This window comes from Idiotropiscis lumnitzeri, chromosome 7, assembly GCF_059441095.1.
Source record: "Idiotropiscis lumnitzeri isolate Australia: NSW breed Sydney's pygmy pipehorse chromosome 7, RoL_Ilum_1.0, whole genome shotgun sequence".
Lineage (NCBI taxonomy): Eukaryota > Metazoa > Chordata > Actinopteri > Syngnathiformes > Syngnathidae > Idiotropiscis > Idiotropiscis lumnitzeri.
In genome coordinates this window covers 22,332,226-22,354,489 of record NC_142397.1, presented here as the reverse complement: position 1 = coordinate 22,354,489, position 22,264 = coordinate 22,332,226, and the positions used below count along the sequence as shown (strand labels likewise).

Sequence of the window (22,264 nt, the reverse complement as noted above, 5' to 3'; positions counted from 1 at the left end):
CACATTTTCCACATTAATTTGGCAAAAACTTTCTGATCTGCACATCTCTTTCATCCAACTGCCGGTGTCCATTTCAGAATGCAAAGATCTTTTCTTCAGTACGTGGTGACAAAGTCACCATCTGCCTGCACCAAATCACCTGCTAGCAAGTTGTTTAAAATGCCACTCATTTCAATTATAAAGATAAAGCTAAATATGTCGTTTAATAGTCCCACAATGGGGAAATTTGAGGTGTTACAGCAGCAAAGATATAGATCACACAGAGTCGGCGGCGTAAAGAAGCCGTTAATGTATAACATTAGCAGCAGACATTCATAAAAAGCATGCAAATATACACAGTATAAACGTATCTAAGAGTAAGGAAACACTCCTAATGCCTGTCCATTATACAGAGGGGGAAACGCTGTAATGATGATGATGATACTGAATGATTGAAAATACTGCAATGATAAAAATATTGCAATGATAAAAGTACTGTAATGGTAAGAGTACTGAAATGATAGAAAAGTACTGCATGATAGAAAATACTGCAATGATAAAAGTACTGTAATGGTAAAAAGTACTGCAATGATAAAATATACTGCAATGGTAAAAGTACTGTAATAGTAAAAGTACTGCAACAATAGAAAAATACTGCAATGATGAAAGTACTGCAATGGTAAAAGTACTGCAATGGTAAAAGTACTGTAATAGTAAAAGTACTGCAATGATAGGAAATACTGCAATGATAAAAGTACTGTAATAGTGAACGTCCTGCAATGGTAGAAATACTGCAGTGATAGAAGTTATAAGAATACTGTAATGGTAAACAAAATACTTCATTGGTCAATATTTAAGTACACCATTGGCTGAAAGTACAGTAGTAGTGTATATTGCATCCTAGGACTGCACAATTGCACTAATGCCCTCCCGTTTGTAGGCCTGACCCAATGTTCTTGTTAAAAAGTCTGACAGCAGCTGGCAGGAAGGAGCCGCAAAATCTCTCTTTCGTACAGCGAGGGTGTAACAGTCTATCACTGAAGGAGCTGTGGAGTGTTCTCAGATTGTCATTGAGTGGGTGGGCTGGGTTGTCCAGCATTGATGACAGCTTTGCCGTCATCCTCCTGCCCCCCACTGAGTCCACAGAGTCCAGGGAGCAGCTCAGGACAGAGCTGGCCCTTCACTAGTTTGTCCAGTCTCTTTTTGTCCCGGCCTGAGATGCCTCCTGCCCAGGAGACCACTCCATAGAAAAAGACCGGTGAAACCACCGAGTCATAGAAGTTCCTGAGGAGTGTCCCGCGAACGCCAAAGGACCTCAGCCTCCTGAGTAGGAAGAGTCTGCTCTGACCTTTCCTGAGGAGAGTGTCTGTGTTGTAGCTCCAGTCCAGTTTATTGTTCAGATGAACACCCAGGTACTTGTAAGTTGAGACCCTCTCAATGTCTGTTCCCTGGATATTCACTGGTGCAGGTGAAGAGTGCCGATGCCTGCAGAAATCCACCACCAGCTCTTTGGATTTCCCAGCGTTGATTTGGAGGCGGTTCTGCTGACACAAGTCCACAAAACCCTGCGTAACCCTCTTTACTCCCGATCGTCTACGTCAGTGATGAAGCCGACAATCGCAGAGTCATCAAAGAACTTCTGCAGGTGACAGGTGGAGGAATTGTATTTGTAGTCCGAGGTGTAGAGGGTGAACAGGAAGGGAGCCAGAACAGTTCCCTGCGGCGCTCCCGTGCTGCAGAGGAGCACGTCAGACACACAGTCCTGTGTTCTCACGTATTGTGGCCGGTTTGTGAGGTAGTCGTGCATCCACGTGATGAGGTGGTGGGCCACTCCCGCCTGCTCCATCTTGTCTCCCAATAAGGCGGGCTGGATGGTGTTGAAAACACTGGAGAAATCAAAGAACATGATCTTCACCGTGCCCTCCGCCTGCTCCAGGTGGGAGAGTGAAGTGTGGAGCAGGTAGATGATGGCATCATACACACTGATGCCAGGCTGGTATGCAAACTGGAGTGAGTTCATTGAGGAGCTCACCAGGGGGAACAGATGGACGAGGACCAGTCTCTCCAGGGTCTTCATCAGATGAGACGTCAGCGCCATTGGTCTGAAGTTGTTGAGCTCTTTCAGATGGGGTGTCTTTGGAACCGGAACCAGGCAGGATGTTTTCCACAGCTGGGGGACTCTGCCAAGGCTCAGGTTGAACATGTGCTGGACGATTCCACACAGCTGGTCTGCGCAGGATTTAAGGAGCTGGGAGCTAATCCCATCTGGACCTCCTGCCTTCCTCGCCTTCATCTTCCTCAGCTGGTTCTTCAGCTGAGATGTTGTGAGGCTGAGCAGAAGGAAGTGTTGGTTATCTGATGTGGCTGGGAACTGGAGCCTGTGGAGAGAGAGAGGAGAGAGAGGGTCTCGTTCACAGTGGCAGGAGGGGTTGGTGGGGGCTTCAGCAGGGGAGCCTGAGCGGGGGCAGGCATTTGATCAAACCTATTGAAAAATAGATTCAACTCATTTTCCCACTGAAGCCCCCCCCCCTTCTGGGTCTTACCTGGTTATCCGTGGCCTGAGATGGTCTTCAGGCCCCTCCAGACATCCCTGGCATTGTTCCGCTTCAGTTGTTCCTCCATCCGCATCCTGTAGGACTTTTTCCCCTCTCAGATCCTCCTTCTCAGCTGACGTTGCACTCTCTTCAGCTCCTCCTTGTCGCCTGACACAAAAGCCCTCTTTTTCTCCTTCAGGAGAGCTTTAATGTCCGGTGTGATCCAGGGTTTGTTGTTGGAGAAACATCTTACTGTCCTGGTGGGAATGGTGTTCTCCATGCAGAAATTAATATAGTCTGTAATTGTGTCTGTTAGACCATTAATGTCCTCCCCGTGGGCTTCGCTGAATACCTCCCACACAGTTGTGTTGAAACAATCCTTTAAGGCCTCCTCAGCTTCTCCAGACCATCTCTGAACTGTGCGTGTCACAGCTGGCTGCCTGCGGACCAAAGGTTTGTACACAGGCAGGAGAGCAAACAAGTTGTGGTCAGCTTTGCCCAGCGGGGGGGGGGGGGGCAGTGATGTGTACGCCTCCTTGGTGTTGGCATAGAAAAGGTCCAATATTTTATTGTCTCTGGTGTGGCAGGTTACATATTGTGTGAATGAAGGCAGAGAGGAGGACGGAGAAGCATGATTGAAGTCACCAGAGATAAGGAGCAGGGCATTTGGCTGCTGTGTTTGTAGCCTGCTCACAGCTGCAGTCAGTACGTCACAGGCTGTCTCACTGTTAGCAGAGGGTGGCACGTACGCCGCCACCGCGATCACATGACTGAACTCTCGCGGTAAATAGAACGGACGTATGCTAACAGCTATCAGCTCAATGTCCCGACTGCAAAGTTGATCCTTAACAGTTATGTGCCCAGGGTTACACCATCTATCATTAACAAACACAGCCAGCCCTCCCCCTTTCCTCTTACCGCTCTCCAGTGTCCTGTCCGCACGCAGGATTTGGAAGCCGTCCAATTCCACGACGGAGTCCTGCGTTAGCTCTGTTAGCCACGATCCCGTGAACATCAGCAAGCTAGCCTCCCGGAAATTCCTCTCGTACCGGGTTAGCGCTGTTAGCGCGTCCATTTTATTGGGAAGGGATCTAACATTCCCCATAATAACGGACGGGAGGACAGGGTGGTATCGTCTCCTCCTTGTCTGGCGTTTAGCCCCCGCACGACATCCCCGTCTCTTCCTCCTCAGCTCGCAGGGGATATCGGGTCTCGCTCCGGGAGCCGACGCGGGGTTAGCACGGAGTGCTAACAGCTGATCTCTTGAGTACACGATTGATCCGTAGCTCCGAGTTTCGTCTCCGGACACGATCGCGCAAAAAACAGCATCCCACAGCAGTAAAACCACCGGAAGTTGGATGTCCATTGCTGCGATGAGGTAAAATAAAATAAAATAGGGTAAAGGGAAAAACACATGAAAAAGGCTCAATAGTGAACCACGCTGCTGTAAACAGGCAGCCACTCGCGTGGCGCCGGAACCGGAAATTAATTAAAAGGAACACACTGGTGTAACAACAATAATACTTAATTGTTGTGTTGCATTTGAAGTGAAAGCATTACAGAGTTTGATGGTTTCTATATGAATAATTCAATACAGTCCAGATTTATTTGTTACCAAAGTTCTCCACAAACTGATGGGAACACATCTCTCCCTGGTCAGTGCAGATACGTGCATTCAAAACATTTACGGTGTCATGAAATGTCCTCCACACTGTTGCGCTGTCTATATAAAACGTGTACTGTGTTGCATTTGCAAATTTATCCTCAGGCCACAAAACCCTTGTAGTTGGGTGAACTCCGACGCACCGTTGGGACCCTGCCAAGGATGTAGAGCTCAACTCAATTGTATTTATAAAACACTTTAAGACAACCACCACTCTATGCAAAGTGGTGTACATGGAACAAAAGTAAGACATACAACAACATAAAATAAAAGTAATAAACAATGAAGACAGTAAAAAGAACAAAAACAGTCAAATCAAAAACCAAATCGAATGATGAGTCAAAAGCCAAAGAATAAAAAATTGTTTTAAGAGGAGTTTTAAATATGGGAAGTGAGGGGGCTTGACTAACATTTAGTGGGAGGTCATTCCAAAGAGAAGTTCTTGGCTGCTCGTCTGCCCTCATCCACCGGGCAAGTAAATGCAATTGTGGCTGCGTGTACAACTTGCACTCTTCTCATTGAAAGGCTTTCCCTGCTCGAGGGACATGTTCGTCAGCTAGTGCAGAATAATGTGGTAAATGTAAATGTGGCGGACATAGCAGTTAGCGTGGGTTGTAGCCAACCTGCTGGTCAGGTTAGCATTGGCAGTATTGCTAATTGCAGTGAGCTTATTAAGATGCATTGCATGCAGTTCCATCTCACCTTGGTCTTTTGGCTCCCGCACTATAGGTGACTCTATTACCAGCAACATTGAACTTGAAAATCCAGCTCCAGGAATATGTATTCCTGGGGCCAGAAAAGGAAAAAAAAACAATATCTAAACTATTTCTCTATTTGTGACTGAAATACGAATTGACATTTGAAATTCATTTCATCCAAATCAATAAAGGTTCAATAATGTCAGCAAATAGTAAGAATCACATCTTTCTGCTTCTAAGTAAATGCTCTTTTTAACACTCTCAGCTTGGTACAATGACTTTTGTTCTGGCTCTGAATATGGAGATGTGATTCTGTTGCAGCTCAGTGGCAAATCTAGTGCATACAACACTTTGGTGGCGTAGCATATGCCCCACAGTCAAGAGGTTTTGGGTTCAAATCGTATTTTTTCTGGAAACTCCCACATTCACTTTACACGCTATTGTCGATTCTGTAGGCGTGAGTTTAATTGTGAAGGGCAGGTCCATCCCTCTGACCAATCTTCGGGCATGTTCCGACTTGTACCTGACAGGTCCAGATTCCATCCGCCTTCTTACCTTCTAATAAGGTGTTGAGCCATGGAGCCCGGAGGAAGTTTTCAGGTTTATGCGGTGTCTAACAAATGTTGTTGTATCCATCCATTATCTGAGCCGCTTCTCCTTACTAGGGTCGCGGGCGTGTTGCAGCCTATCCCAGCTATCTTCTTATCCCACGCAAGCAAGATGAGAACATGCAAACTCCGCAGAGGAAGGCCAGACCTAGAATCAAACCCTGCACCTTTTAGGCCCTTGTGCTTATCAGTCGGCCACCATGCCTCCCTTTCTACAATTGTGTGTGTTAATGTGTAACCTACATAAAAAATATACAGTTATAAGAGGATCTTCACAGATGTACAACCACACTATCGCAATGAAAACCTGTAGTATTATTAGGGAGCCTAATTGTTTTACAGTTGACCCCCTGCTATTCATGCGTGACAGGGACCAAGCCGTGAATAGTTAAAATCTGGATGTACTTAAGTGACATCCATTGTAAATGCATTCCAACCCACACATACTTGACTCACGATTAATTTCAGATTAAACTCACATCGTCCATCGGCTCTAAATGGACATACTTTACCTCAAGGGTGGAGCGACATGGTGGACAGCCATTGCCACCACTTATCGCACTATGGCCACCCCCACACCTAGGAAATATTCCATCTAAGCTGTGTGCATGATCAATTGCACACATATTTCAATTGCTTAGTGCACAACAATTATGAGCAGCACATAAGAAAAAAAATTCATTTTATTTTTTTTTTAATTTTTATATTCTCCTCATATAAAGACATTAAATGCAACACAAAAAGACCCACTGAGGTGTTGTGTCACCCTGGCCACCCCACTGAAAAATGTCTGGCTACGGCCCCTTTTTAACATATGAGTGGCCAAAGATGCTTAAGTTATGCAAATGTATTTATTATTGCTACATGTAAAATTCAAGCCCAACAAGAAACAACAGATGAGGACGTTGATCGGAATCTAAAATTACAAACAGCTTTACAGCCTAACAGTGATGGCTTGATAAAGGCAGTGTGGAATTCAAGGAAGGTAGTCAAATAGAAATTGTCGGTCCACTGCAATCATGTTGCATGACTTTATCAATGTGCTGACTATATATATGAATAATAGGTATGCAGTGGGCACGGTGGCCGGTTAGCAGAGGTGCAAGAATCGATTCCGGCTCCAGCCTTCCTGTGTGGAGTTTGCATGTTCTCCCCGTGCCTGTTTGGGTTTTCACTGGGTATTCCGGTTTCCTCCCACGTTTTAAGGACATCCTTGGTAGGTTAATGGAACACTCTAAATTGTCCCTAGGTATGAGTGTAAGCACGGATGGTTGTTTGTCTATATGTGCCCTGCGATTGGCTGGCAACCAGTTCAGGGTACACCTCGTGCCCGATGACAGCTGGGATAGGCTGCAGCATGTCCGCAACCCTAGTGAGGAAAAACGGTCCAGATAATGGATGGATGGATAGATATTGACCCTGGGTGTGATTGTGAGTATGAATGGTTGTTTGTCTTTGTGTGCCTATATATGTTGGCTTCTGGGGATGACTGTGGAAATAAGAAATTGCAATTGTAATTCTGCAACTACTTTTAAATTGAGATGTAACACAAAATTAGTGATATCCCAGTCAAATAGTAATAATAGTAGTAATAATAATTGTCAAAGTTGCTCATTTGATTTCCTGTGCTGGCATTTACATTGTGTGAAGTCGCACAGGGTAGCTTTTCATTATAGCTGTCAAATGTTGCCCACTCGGCATTCATTGCAGCCTGATCGTTCCTGGAAGAGGAATTCTGTGTTCCCATCTCAAGGTTTTTCATTTTTCCCCGGATGGGGTTTTGAGTTTTTCCTTGCCCGTCTGGGTGTTAAGATCAGAGGATGTCGACTGTGGGTATGTGAAGCCCTTTGAGACTTTCTGTGATTAAGGGCTAATAAATAAATTTGACTTTACTTGACTTTGGGTACTGAGGGTAAAGGTTAGTAAAATTTTTGACGTGAAATAATTTTGTAGTGTAAAGATAAAGATAAAGATGTCCTTTAATAGTCCCACAATGGGGAAATTTGCAGTGTTACAGCAGCAAAGATATAGATCACACAGAGGCGGCGGCGTAATGTAGCCGTTAATGTATAACATTAGCAGCAGACATTCATAAAAAGCATGCAAATATACACAGTATATACGTATATACACAAATCCCCATGTAGATACACACTTACACCCCACAACATATACAAGTGTAAGGAAACACTCCTAATGCCTGTCCATGGTACAAAAACGCTGCAATGATAAAAAATACAAAATGATAGAAAATACTGCAATGATAAGAATACTGCAATTATAAGAGTACTGTAATGGTAAGAGTACTGAAATGATGGAAAAATACTGCAATGATAGAAAATACTGCAATGATAAAAGTACTGTAATTGTAAAAGTACTGCAATGATAAAAAAATACTGCAATGCTAGAGAATACTGCAATGATAAAAGTACTGTAATAGTAGAAGTAGTAGTGCACGATACGGCAATAATTGCTGTTTGTATGGGTAATTTGACCTCCCTTATGGAGTTGCCACCTGTGAGGAGATACCTTTTCAAAGATTAAATTAATAAAAACTTACTTCAGGGCAACCATGACCTCATCATCAAGGAAAACCAAAAGGCAAAACTTTATTATTATTATTTTCTGTTGCTGTACTCTCCTTATATTTCATTATATTATAATTTAAACAAAAATATAAGGTCAATTCTAGTATGTTTTTTATTGGTGTGTGTGATGTTAGTGGTGGTGTGATAAAGGATGAGGGCCAAAAAGGGGGTCTCATGTAACCTAATTTGATTTTATAATAATATGAATTAATAATTATATAACTACGCTCATATTGAAACGTTTCCCCTTCATGACTTCTTTTTTTCTTTTTTCTATCATCACGACCTAATGCTGAGTGTAAAGCTGATGTATTTCATTAATTGTGGTAAATTGAGCCTACATGTTTTACCATTTGAGCTAGAAACTGGTGAGCACAGTGTGAAATCATGTCATGTCAAGCATAATTGCCTGTTGTCATCAGGGCACAATTAGGATGCCAGCTGGTATGTAAGGAATTAATATCACATAAATGCTAACAACAGCAGTGTTTGTTGATGCCTGTACCTTTTGCCTTCTTGAAAACATTAGAAAGTGGTTATTGATATTGCCCATTATTTGACTTTTGTATGTCTCGTATTTATAGCGTGTCAAGCAGCAGTTCTGACATCATCCAAATTCATTATAATTTTTGGGGTTTAGAGGCGCAAATATGTCACGCCAGAGGGTCCCATAGAGTTTTCTAATACACACCCCCGGCACACCTGACAATTTTGGGGACAGAAGTAGACTAGACATTAGACCAGGGGTCCCCAATCCTGTTCCTCGAGGGCTGGTGTCCTGCAAGTTTTCCATCTCTCCCTGCTGCAAATGATCAGATAATCAGCAAGGTCTGCAGAAGCTAGATAACGATCGCTCAGGTGTGTTGCACCAGGGATAGGTGGAAAACGGCCAGGACACCGGCCCTCAAGGAATAGGATTGAAGACCCCTGCATTCGACCATATAAAAGCTGGTCCAAGTTGTGGCGCACATGGTGCAATGCGATTTTTGTGGATTTGATCCAAGTGCAGACATATTGTAGGCTCTGCTGTGTGTGGTGTACTTCTTTTTATTTCTTTCATAAATATGACAAGAGTGTGCATTAATTCCTCTGAATTATTGTAGAAATCAATTAATTGTAATTGATTACATTTATCATCTTTAACACTGGGACTACGAGAGCCTTAATTGTGACGTTTTTCTTCTCTGATGTGTTATTACTCTGTGTATATAGCTTGAGGATGCTCCTTGAATTTCCCATAGTGCAATTTCATGGTATTAAACAATTTGTATATATATATATATATAAATATATATATATATATACATATATATATATAAATATATATATATATAAATATATATATATATACATATATATATATAAATATATATATATGTATGTATATGAATGTGTGTGTGTGTATATATATATATGAGTGTGTGTCTGTGTGTGTTTGACAAATGCCTCATCCTTGCAATTTAGTACAGTATACTAATTATGCTATTACATTATACAAAACTACAAAGCAACAGCTCCATACCGATATCAAAAATATTTTATGGCTTGGTCTCACAAGCTATTTGATAAATCTTTTGCAGCTAATTGGCAATTTATTTCGATAGCAACCAGTATTACCGAATAATTCCAACGCAATTAATGGGTTTTATAGTAGATGCTTATCAAGGATGTTTCTTGGTGTCTGCTCAGCAAGCAGCATTTTCTCATTAGAATATTTCAAATTGAGAAGAAAAAAAGCATACAAAAAGGCTCATTTACTTAAGTGTTATTGTCGTATTTATGCAAGCAAGGCTTTAATATTGCTGAAGAGTCTCTCTCCATGTCTATTTTATGCATTTTCCATCCCAATACAGTTGTTAAAAAGATCAGGGAGAAAACTAACATAAATGAAAAGTGCTGGTATGATTACAACTACTATTAAAGAGCCTGTATCGTGCACAATCACCCAGTTTGAGATTTTAGCTGTGTTAAAATGCTAATTCTTCACCCAAAACACCCCCAAAGTGGTGTTTTCCTCCATTCATCCATCTCTGAGCATTCCTGCCATGGACCTGTACATGATTGGACTAATGCCGACATCAGACGACACAAATGTAGACCGATTTTGGGTTGACAGACGTGTCGCAGACAAACGGACGACACGAATGTAGACAGATTTTGGGCCGACAGACGTGTCGCAGACAAACGTAGTGTCTCGTAGCCGATTTTGTGTTGTCTTGACATATCGTAGCCTGTGTGGTGTGACATAGTCAAGGATTGTTCATCTGGCATCTGGTACACTTCACAACCACAACGGCCAAAGTCTGGCATGTCAGAATTTTTGTTCGTCTTCCCTGTAGTGTGACGTGTCCTATGTCGTCATTCATTTGTTTTTTTGGCATTGACCAGCAGGAGGAAAGTGCCCTCCTTCTAATGATAAGATCCTGGACGTGGCATATACAAAGAAACACACAAAACTACAAAAAAAGCAACAGACATCACTTGAGCTGCTCTCCGGTGGAGCTACGACATGGGGGAAAAATTGGTGGAGCGGTGGCAGCAGTGTCCCTGCCAGTTTAATGTGGGAAAATGTTTAGCTAATAAAAATGTGGTTGTATCTCTTTGTGCATTGCTATAATACAATACAACTTTATTTATATAACGCATTTTACAACAGCTGCAGCTGTGATATAAATTAGCAGGAAATTAAAACACATATGGATGGAGCGAGCTGGTCAACGGATCATCTGTGGTGCCCCAATGACCCCACGGAGTTATGGGATAGGTGTAAGGTAGTGTAAACACAGATGCAGTCTATACGAGAAGAACTTCAGAACAGTGACATTCTCATAAAGTTATTTGAATAAAAAAAAATACAGTTCAAAAGAGTGTGATACATCCAGTCATACATGTGTTGAGGTTATTGCCACTTTTTCCAAAATTTTCCTTGGCATTTTCACACAATTTTCTGTCTTCGCGCAAAATATGGCATAGTGGACGTCATACGGTTGTACCAAAAAGTCTAGGAGAAGCACTACATGGTCTAATTGGTAAGAATGCGCTTTTAAATTTCTCTTTTAAGGGATGTCGCCGATTGCTACTTGATACTTGTCTACATTGTCAACAATAAAATGAAAGTAAAGCCGAGCTGGGAAAAAAAATGATGCAACTTCTGGAGGTCACAAATCATAAAATTGAGGCAACACACTTTGAATGGTTGTTGCAAACAGTGAAATTCATTCTTTGAGAGGCTTTCATTACTTCATACAGTGATCCTAATGTAAAACATGCACTGATAATGTTTTCAGCACAAAAAAAACTGTGGCGTTGTAGTGGTACACTCGACTTGTGTGCAGGCAGTGTGGGATCGGTGTCTGTGTGTGACTTGTAACTGGGTGGCGAGCAGTTCAGGTTGTAGTCTGCCTTTCGGCCAAAGCCAGCTGGGATAGGCTCCCGCGACCCTGTACAGGATAAGCGGTGTTGATGACACACGCCCGCACACACACACAATATGAATGCCAATGAAAGATGTCTGCCCTCAGGCTTCAGCTACGAGGGGCCTATTCATAGGCCATTCATATTAAAGTCTGTGATTCCCTCTCTCTAAAACCAACTCCACCCAATCCAAGAGAGTGAGCGTGATTTTTTTCGTCAAAAATGAATGTGCGTTCGCTGATCCTCAAACGCAGGTTGACATATTCACAAACGATAAGTCATGTTAAATGCACACACAAAATTAAAATACATGTGAAAATCACAGCTATATTTGTGAATCTCAAAAACACGTGAAAATCACATATTCGTGTGGATCTTTGTGGAAATATGTGGAATCGCCGATGTATTTGTGTGAATAATTATGGCACAAATCTCTCCCCATACAAATCAGGGGAAAATAAGCATTTTTTTAGTTTCTAAACCCATTAATTGACCCAGTCAGAGAATGAAATTCTGCAGAAGGACCCTGAGAATCTTCCTGATCCTTTAACATTCAGATCGATACACATGGCTCCATTCATCAAATAAAGGCCTAATAGATGTACTAATCCAGCCACTGTAGTCCAGTGGAGACAGCCCAAAGCAAACATAACACTGCAACTCATTGATGACCTGTTTCTCAAACAACAAAGTAGAGCAGCACTGACAGAACATCTATTCATTATAGATTTTAAGCATGGGCAGTGCAAACTCCAGAGTTGACGCTCAAAATCATGTCAATGGGGATTCAGTAGATGATGTTATAACACGGTTCAAGATTTCAGTGCACATGGAAATTGCGGATGTCATATATAGACAGCACAAATATCTGAAATATTACCATGCCGTAGAGGTGAGGTAACAAACGTGGTCACAGGAACAGTTTAAGTGAAGATGGAAACTGATTGCCCAAGAGTGAGCGTCCCCAACGCAATTCTACTCTGAGCAATGTCCTACTGACTTATTACAAATCCACCCAGATGACCTGGTTTTCTTGCCAAGGCCTGTTAATAATCAGTTCTCATAATGAAAAGGAATCCATAGGTCTTTTAAGTTAAGGTCTTCAGCAACCTTGCTTCAAGGAACAGTTTTCATTGAGGGGAGTCTGGCATTTGAGCTGCTGTTACGCTACTGCCCCCATCTGAATGAATGTTTTGTTGCATTCAAGCAGAGTAATACAGTTCTGGTTTCAAAATCAACAGCTAGCTGTATTTTTAAATAAATATAAGAATGAAAATGTTTTCCTTTAAATTAAAGGGGAAAAGTGCTTGAGGTAGTCCTCCAGTTTTCTTTCAAAGGATGTACAGTATTTGTTTCTTTGAGGTAATCCCATCAGTCAGTCAGCATAATGTTAATTTGATAATTGATCAATGTGTTTAGCTGAAGCTAGCATTTGTCACTTTTGTTGTTGTTGTCACCTTAGAGCAATTATGTCAGATGGTTCCATCTAATTGCAGTTTTATTAGTCATCCACACAATAACCTAACGTTGGAACATGTATGCAACAAAGTAATTAAACTGACGTGTAAACTATAATGTGATAAAAGTGTTAGATTCCATCATATCGTGAATTGAAATGATGAAATTCAACTAAAAAAACAACTAAACAATAAAACTGGAGGAGTATTGGCCACTTTGGATTGTATAATCTTTCAACACAATTATAATACTAAATGAAAGGACTACATGAACGTTTTGTTTGTCTTTCTGCTGGTGCTATGCAATACTGTATATTTTGATATTAATAATTGAAAATTAATAAGAATGATAATTAGGAAAATAATTGTTGGCCATAACTGTAGTTCACAACACACAACTTATCGACAATAATATTAAACTACTGAATGGTATAGTACATCAAGCAATGTTCTCTCTAAACTGCGCGTGTGAGCAATTGCGCACGGCTCTCAACCTCTCAGCGCACTCGGTGACACTGGCACGCATAACTCATGGCAGTGGTGCTACCGAACTCTAGCGTTCCTGAAAATAAAATGAAAAGGCACAAAGCACAGACACAATTTAAGCTATTTTTTCTTTTAAAATATCGGTTAAAATAAATACATTTCTGTGGTGTGACGATGCAGGGGTAGTGGGGGGCATTCGCGGTCTGAGCCTGAACCTCGAGATTGTTCTGCATCTTTTTTTTTTCTTTTGTTTTTCCGTACCCGTTGTCTTTTTGACATATTGCTTGGTGCCTTTGTTGACACACAATTGCAAGTTGTCTCGCGGTTTAATCATCACAATGTGAGATGTAGCGTCATTCATTGGTTTGCCATAAATGTAGCGCACGAAGTGCGTGAACATTTGTGAGAGGATGTGCCGGCAATGGGTCGCCAGATCGGGGCCCTTGGTGAAGTCCGGGCCCTACGCGGCTGCGTAATTGGCATATTGGCAATACCGGTGTTCTGAAATTCCTTCCTTCCCATCGAGACGTCCTACCAATGCCCATTGCGCGCGCCGATAGTGATTTTGTGGGAAGTTTTGAGCTTTTTGTCCTACCTGTCGTTTGTTCTATTAAAAGTGGGGAGTACTTAATATTTATATTTTCATTGAGTCTTATTAGAATTTTTCACTGCCTCAAAATACACTGACGTGTGTTTCTGTTGACCACATTACCCACGCAGTAAGTTTGACTCGTTTGATATTGCCAGTAAAAGTTGCTCGTAAACATATCTATGCATATACATATATAAATTAAACTATCAGGACCTCCTACCTACTTGCGTCTACGTGTATTTTACTAAAAGATTTTTAATTCTATCTATATGTATGAAAACAAAACCATCTGAAAGCACACAGTAGTACTTTGCTGGCAAATTAGCCTCTGGTGGGAAGTTTCGTATGGGCTGATATTTGTGCCACGAGAAACTGAACCTGAATATCATCGATTTGAATGTGAATTGCTTAACTTGAATATTTGAATTGAAAACTGAATATTTGAATTGAAAAATGAATTATTGAATTTAAAACCGAATTATTGAATTACATAAATTGCATAATTGTAGATTCAGTTTCTAGGGCCGAAAGAGACCTAAGGAGGGCGCCAAGTGTGGTAGCTGATTTGTTCAGCGCAAATTTCTCTGGCGTAGTTTATATTTCATATTCCATGCAATGGCGGCTGGCAATACTAATGAAAAACTTAACAGCCTTAAAAACGAAGGTGCTGTTTTATGGGCTGATATTTGTGCCAGATTGGCTGACGAGGAGATCTATCTGGAATCCATCGCTCATCCTAGAGGCACCCCTGTGGCCTGATAATTGAATTGAAAATTATTGATTACATGAATTGTAAATTGAAAAATTCTGATTAAAATTAAACAATAAATATACAATTGTTGTTATTCAATAATTCAGTTTTCAATTCAATAATTCAGTTTTAGATTCAAATATTCAGTTTTTCATTCAAATCTTCAGTTTTCAATTCAAATATTCTAGTTAAGCAATTCACATTCAAATCGATATATTCAGATTCACTTTCTAGTGGCACAAATATCAGACCATAGTTTCGCATGGGTAGGACATTTTGACAGATTAGGCTGTCAAATCAGCCTCCGGTAGGTCGATTCGTAAGGGTAGGACATTTTGGCAGAACACCGGCCCTGGGCTGCAGGCCTACACGCCTGCTTATGACGTCACACTTCACAATATATTTTGTAATAAATTTCTTTGCCTCTATGGTTGTCACCCATGGTTGTTATGTTTGTATGTTCTGAGTTACTAAATAACAAAAAAAAAAATAAAGTACATTTACTATTACTTTTGTGAGCATCATCCTTCAATGTATTGCGTGCCTATCAAAGACGTCACGTCAGTGTTTCGTCGCTTTGGAAATCAGACTGGTTGAGGGTAATTGGAGAAATATGGACATGTTTTATTAAGAAATATTTCACACTAAAGAAATAGATTATAGTCAAATAATCTTGGAGCTCGAGTGAAACACGTTGCAAGTTTAGCAGGAGACACGTAAGCGTTCCGTGACTGTTGTGTCACAAGAAGGGCAGCGGCTTCCTCTTGGGGCATAGGGGGAAGTGACGTAGGAGCTCCCTCGTCAATGTGAGAGTCATGCATTTTTCTTCTGTTTACTAAATCATAATATGCAAATAAAACAGCCAGGTCTAAAAAACACAGAGGCAAAGAAATATATTTTAGAAATACATGATTAAAGCATGTCATCATCAGGCCATTGAAGGACCCCGATATAATAGTAGTACCCACATTGGCTCCAGACTTCCTGTGTGGAGTTTGCATGCTCTCCCTGTGCCTGCGTGGCTTTCCTCCGGCTACTCTGTTTTCCTCCCACATACCAAAAACATTCATGGTAGGCTGATTGGACACTCTCAATTACCCCTACATGTGTTTGTGAGTGTGAATGTTTGTTCGTCTTTTGGTCCCCTGCGATTGGCTGGCCACCAGCAACCCGCCTACTGCCCAAAAACGGCTGGGCTCAACACGCTCGCGACCCTCGTGAGGAGAAGGCGTTCAGATAATCGATGGATGGATGCATATTCTTCACATTCATGTCATATTATATCCCAGCGCTGCATTTTTATGGGAGTTTTTATCCAATCCGAATTTAGCTGGTTTATTTTGCTAGGCAGATTTCATAGTACCAGTGGCAGGTACTATTCATCTGAGGCCTTCAGAATCAACAGTCCCGGCGTATGTGTTGTGTGAGTGAACGGGCTCTTAGAGTTGATAGACAGTTGCAATAGCCAATCAGGTAACGAGTTGGTGACAGGACAGATGAAGGTGATTCATACTCACTTGTGAGAGGGCGACAAATCCACACCAGACAGTCTTACCTCAGGACCATTGGAAAAGATATTCTTGCATTTTTAACCCACATCGGCAGAAGGAGGGAAAAGTGTGGATTTGATTACAGATATACGTGCAAGGCCATTTTTAAGACCGATCTTTCTAGAGAAGCCAGCTCTTGTAAACTGAAGTTGTCCAACACTCAGTAGAGCGTAAGTGTGAGTCTATATTATGTCTCCAGTCGTGATGTCATAAATGGGATTATGAGGGGTATTTATTCAAGTCAGACTAAGTTGGACTTCACTGAAGGCCTAGGTGTGAAATGCACGGCCCGCTACTGACGCACACACATTACACTTCTACACTCATCTCTGTATTTTCCCCCCAGTTTAATCTACAAATAGGATACCAAATCATTCCCACTCCCCTTACAGTTTCCGTCAAGAGACCGATGGTGCACACTAAGTTGTTATATTATAGTTTGAAGCATACATTAACACACATACACTTATCACTGATGTGACATTGCAGACAACACACAAATCGCTCCATTCGGGAACTTCAAACATGGGCATAGTTTGAACCCCTTAAATGAGGCTTTTCTGTGCATTTCAGGTCAGATGATTAGAATTTTTTAATTTTTTTTAATTAAATGACATATTACCATTATTTAGAAGTGGATAATGAGGGACCATGTTGATACAGATTGTATTGAGACTAAGTTCATTGCGCTTAGAATTATCTGTGTGCTTAAAAAAAAAGGTAGTCGTCTGATGTTGCTCAATGTATTTGAAGGGATACTCAGTGAGTTAGTGTAAATGATCAGGCGCAAAGGGATTGCAGATCATTAATTTAAAATTCAGGGTGGTTATTTGTCATATGCACAGCAAAAACACAACGGTAGCACTGCGCAATGAAATCTTTACTTTGCTGGTTTCACTCCACTCAGAAAATACTATATGTACACCGGTGCAAGATTAAAAACACATACATAAGAATGATTTAAAACTATGTAAATTTAAAAAAAAAAAGCATGTTGTTGTGGAAAATAAACAAGACACAGTGGGTGTGAGAGTGAGTAAATATGTTATGAGGTGAGGTTATCAAAACACTCCATCCATCTGCTCCTGGTCCAGCCACTCTGTCAAATTTTAGAACCCATTGTGGCCCGCCAATCAAAAAGTTTGCCCACCCTTGCCCTAGAAAAAGGGGCCAGTCACCCTGGAGTTGAACATATTTTGTACCAATTAGACCACAGTAAGAGTGATGTGCGGTTAGGTTCATAACTGGTGAGGCACTGACTCTTGTTGTCGGATATAAAAACCCAAATTAGAGATTAGCCTATACTATATTTCAATTTTACCTTGATTAAAACTAATTGTTTTCAAAGCCTTTAATTATGTTTTAATCAATTCCACACATAAAACAGCAAGGAAAAAGAATATTTACATTAATGGTAAATTCATTGTTGTTGTTTTTCAAAATGAAAAAATAATGTTCTAATCTTCATATTTAACATGATGGGAAAGCACCGATTATAATATTACCCATGTGCCTTGTATCATAATGGCAAATCTGATATGTCGAACAAACCAATCAGTGTCAAAATCAGTAAAGAATTTGATGAGTCAAGACCAGTCCTTGGAGCTTCAGAATTCAAACTTTATTATGATAAACCTGTCAATCTCTCACTCACCTCCCACAACTTCTTTGCCAAGGCATCATCTCGCCCTTTGTGTCCCACCTGTTGCAGGGCACAGTTGGAAAAATAGCGCCCGCTGAAAGACTCAATGCCTTCTTTAAGGGCACAGTACAGGGTGGTCTGTGAGCCACAGTCAGGGTCGAGAAAGAAAAGCTTGGCAAATGGCATTATCAGAGACTGCTGCCACAGGCTCATATTGCGGCATAATTTGGTGTAGATAATACCTGTGAAGAAGAGAAATAATCAAACTTTTCAAACCAATTCCCCACATTTTTTTTACTTCTCATTTTCTTCTTTTTTCCCTCTTCAATTTGTCTGTTAGACCCTATCCCTGGGTTTTCTACCACTGGCAGTTTTAACATGAGCAACACATCTTTGACTGGCTGAATAATACCACGTGTCATCATTGGAGGAAGCTAAATTCCAATGTCTTCTTTCAAAGAAAAATGTACTCTTGATCCAGGTGGCTTGTCCAACTGCAGACCTACAGTATATCTAGCTAGCCTCCTTACAGATATTTTCCGATGGAAATATTTTCTCACCATGTTGCTTGAGAAAGAAACTGCTATTCATCAATACATGTATCCACAAAACAGAATTTTTAACAAGAGAAAAAATTATTATTTGCATTAAATTGAGAGAAATCCTACTTGACTCATGTAAACACACAAATATGAACATATCAAGTGGAAATTCAATTTGTATATACTATGGATGCAACAATACCAAAGCGTCACAGTCCAATTATTAAGGCCACAATACGGTATTATTAGTATTATATCGTATATTATTATTTTGGTTTTGTAAATAAATATATATAAATATAATATAAATACGTCTTACCTTCAGTAGGCAGATAGTTTACTGTTATTCAGACTTCCTGGTTAAAGTCTGTTATTATTTCTAACTTTACTCATTTTGTTCTGTAAAAGTGTGCTGTCTCCTTTCAGAACGATTTAGAATTAGTAGTGATGGGCATGATAGCGAACTGAATCATTAGAATCAGTTCATCAAAAAGAATTGTGCAAAAGATTAATTCTCCAAATTATCCGCCAGGTTCAAGAATGTTTGTTATTAGTAAAAAATCCACACTAATTTGGAACACGGTGAAATAGACCGTGAGAAATTTTATATTTGATAAAAAAATGCTGTAATTGTCTGGGAATTAAGTTACCAGATAATTAATTTCATGTTACTGATTGCCCGAAATATTATTATTGTTCTTGTCATTTTCAACCTTTCAATTGTCAATAAACCTGGAGTCAACTAGTCAAGCTGGAATCTTGATGAGCGGAAGGTGTTGAGCTTTCTGCATTCGTGTTCAATCAACTTTAGGAGGCCAGGGAACGATGGCTTTATCGCAGAAGTTAATAACGTAGTTATATTTGGGATACAGACAATGTATCACAAAGAAGAGTCATTGAAAAGTAAATCCCACGGCCCGAGTTCTTCAATATAATCTACTGGGGGTCCAGGCACGCACCAAAGCAGAGGCAGCAAAAGTACGCCTTGCATTTGCAAAAAAACTCATCCTAAAAATGGAAAAGGTGCAACTAGTGGCGAAAATGGAAAAGCTGTTTTTGGAAAAACAAGCAGTGCTGCTGTGGCCGAAGTAGAGCTCCAATTTGGAAAAAGCCCTCTTAATCCTCTAAAGTGGTTCCCAACCTTTTTTCAGTGATGTACCCCCGGTGAAATATTTTTTTTAGCCAAGTACCCCTGAACATTGGGATTAAAAATAAATGAATGAATAAATGTAAACATTCCATCACAGTGTCTGGTTTATTAAATGTTAGAACCTTTCAAACTTCATTTGTATTGGTCCACAAAAAAATAATCAACGAAGTGTCCTCTTTTGGATCATAGAAGAGATCTGTTATCAATGGCTTCTTGGCTTTTGCTTCAGGGAAAGACACCACATAAGAGGCTTCCGCATCATATCTTGAGATCTGAATTCAGAGTTTCCTCTTGTTACGAACGTGACATCCATGTTTCGTCTTAAGATCTGTGCTGTCATAAATGATGGTATTATGAGGGGTATTTATTCAAGTCGGACTAAATAGGACTTCACTGAAGGCCAAGGTGTGAAATACACTTTATACTTTTCACTGTGTGCGATCACGGAGAAAACAGGTGCAAACTGCACTCAGCTACACTGTGGGAATGTTTGCACTGTTCACTTCATTAGCGCAATATTCTTTGTGAATACGAAGTTAAGACGGCACAAACTGCAGGTGTAAATAAAGCTGCTATCAGATGCTGCAGTTGATTCTTTGTTGATTTGGCCCTCAACTCAACTCAAACCAACTGTATTTATAAGGCACTTTAAGACAACCACTGGTATATACAAAGTGTTGTACATGGAGCAAAATCCGTTTTTCAATAAACAATAAATTAAAAATGAAGACAAATGTCAAAAGCACAAAAACAGTACAAACCCAAACCAAGTCTCTGCTACGGAAAAAGCTTAATTTCCGCTGCCCCTTCGGTCAGTCCTCTGTACCGCGCTGCCGTTTTATCTTGCCGTTCTTTACCGTCCCCCTGGCTCTTACTCAGGCTTTTTAGATGAATTTTCTGAATTTGTGGCTGATTTAGTAACTCATGCGGATAATATACTTATCATGGGCGACTTCAACATTCATATGAATCTCTCGTCGGAACCACTTACCGTGGCGTTTCAGACAATAATTGATATGTTTGGTTTCACGCAAATAATAGGTGAAGCAACGCATGCAAAGGGTAACACGTTAGATTTGGTATTAACCCGAGGCTTAACATCCTCAAAAATAATTGTATTACCATATACTAGTGCTATATCTGACCATTACGTGATCAAATTTGAAGTCTTGGCTCATTGTCATCGTTCTGACCATAATCAAAGCTATAGCAGCCGCAACATTAGCTCCTCAACCACCGCTGCGCTCTCTGAGCAACTCACTTTAGCAACCGCTTCGTTTCCTAATTATATCGGTACGATTGATGATCTCACAAACAACTTTTATGTCGCTCTGTTAAATGCGCTTGACTCCGTCGCACCTTTAAAAATTAAAACTCGTCCGAAGAGGCTTACTCCGTGGTTTACAGAGGAAACGCGCATACTGAAACGATCTTGTAGGAAGCTTGAGCGCAAATGGCGTGCGACCAAACTTGAGGTCTTCCGTCAGGCATGGTGCGATAGTTTACTAATATACAAGGAAGCGCTCGATCTAGCCAAAACTAATTATTATTCTAGATTAATTGTCTTACATAAAAACAACCCTAAATATTTATTTGATCCCGTAACAATGCTAACGCAACAGCAACCAACCTCAGATAGCTCTTCCTATTCAGCTCACGATTTCATGCAATTCTTTACTCAGAAGATTGAGTGTATTCGTGATGAGATTAAAGACACTGTTCTTAAAATTCCGTTGAATCCTGCGATAAATCGTATTCTTAGGGACATTAGGGCTGATAACTGTCCGATAACCTTATCTCAATTTAAAAAAGGTAAACCTTGAAAGCCTAACAAAATTGGTTAGTGCGGCAAAACCGACAACTTGTGTGCTCAATCCCCTTCCTGGCAAACTAATTAAAGAACTGTTTACGACCCTAGGACCGTCTGCTTTAAATATAATTAATCTATCACTTACCACGGGTATAATACCAGCAGCTTTTAGGACCGCCGTTATCCGACTGCTATTTAAGCAACCAAACCTCGGCCCAGAGAGTCTCACCAACTATAGGCCGGTTTCAAATCTTCCGTTTATTGCAAAAATTCTTGAAAAAGTCGTAGCGCAACAACTTAATGAATATATGACTGCTAATAATCAATTTGAACCTTTCCAATCAGGTTTTAGAGACGACCACTCTACTGAGACGGCCCTTGCTAAAGTTACTAATGATCTTCTCATAGCTATGGACGCCGACACCTCATCAATATTACTCTGACTCAATCTTGGCGCCGCTTTTGACACCGTTGATCATAACAGATTATTAAAACGTCTTGAAACGAGTGTTGGCATTTCAGGTTCAACGCTTTCTTGGTTTAATTCGTGTCTGTCAGAGAGGACGCACCGTGTAATTCATGGCAATGCGACTTCTGATCTTTGTAAGATCACACGTGGAGTTCCGCAGGGATCGGTACTTGGACCTCTATTGTTTAGCATCTACATGCTACCGCTTGGTGATATTATACCGAAATATAACATTAGTTTTCATTGTTATGCTGATGATACGCAATTATACATGCCGTTGGATATAACAAATCCCCGTGATTGCTATAAATTAGAGGCATGCCTTTCCGAA

General features: G+C 40.7%; 1 protein-coding gene across 4 annotated transcripts in view; it reads right to left on the bottom strand.

Annotated features, from left to right (window-relative positions):
* LOC148334286 (dehydrogenase/reductase SDR family member 13-like) overlaps positions 1–22,264 on the bottom strand; it is a 36,604-nt gene that overhangs the window by 1,932 nt on the left and 12,408 nt on the right. For 2 of the 4 annotated variants that reach the window (XM_088300492.1, XM_088300496.1), the window contains exon 5: positions 17,975–18,204. In XM_088300492.1, the coding sequence (XP_088156618.1) occupies positions 17,975–18,204 (230 nt within the window). Of the gene's footprint in view, positions 1–15,506; positions 15,639–17,919; positions 18,205–22,264 lie in introns of those variants that run through there. The other 2 variants (XM_088300494.1, XM_088300495.1) reach the window with 2 other exon arrangements.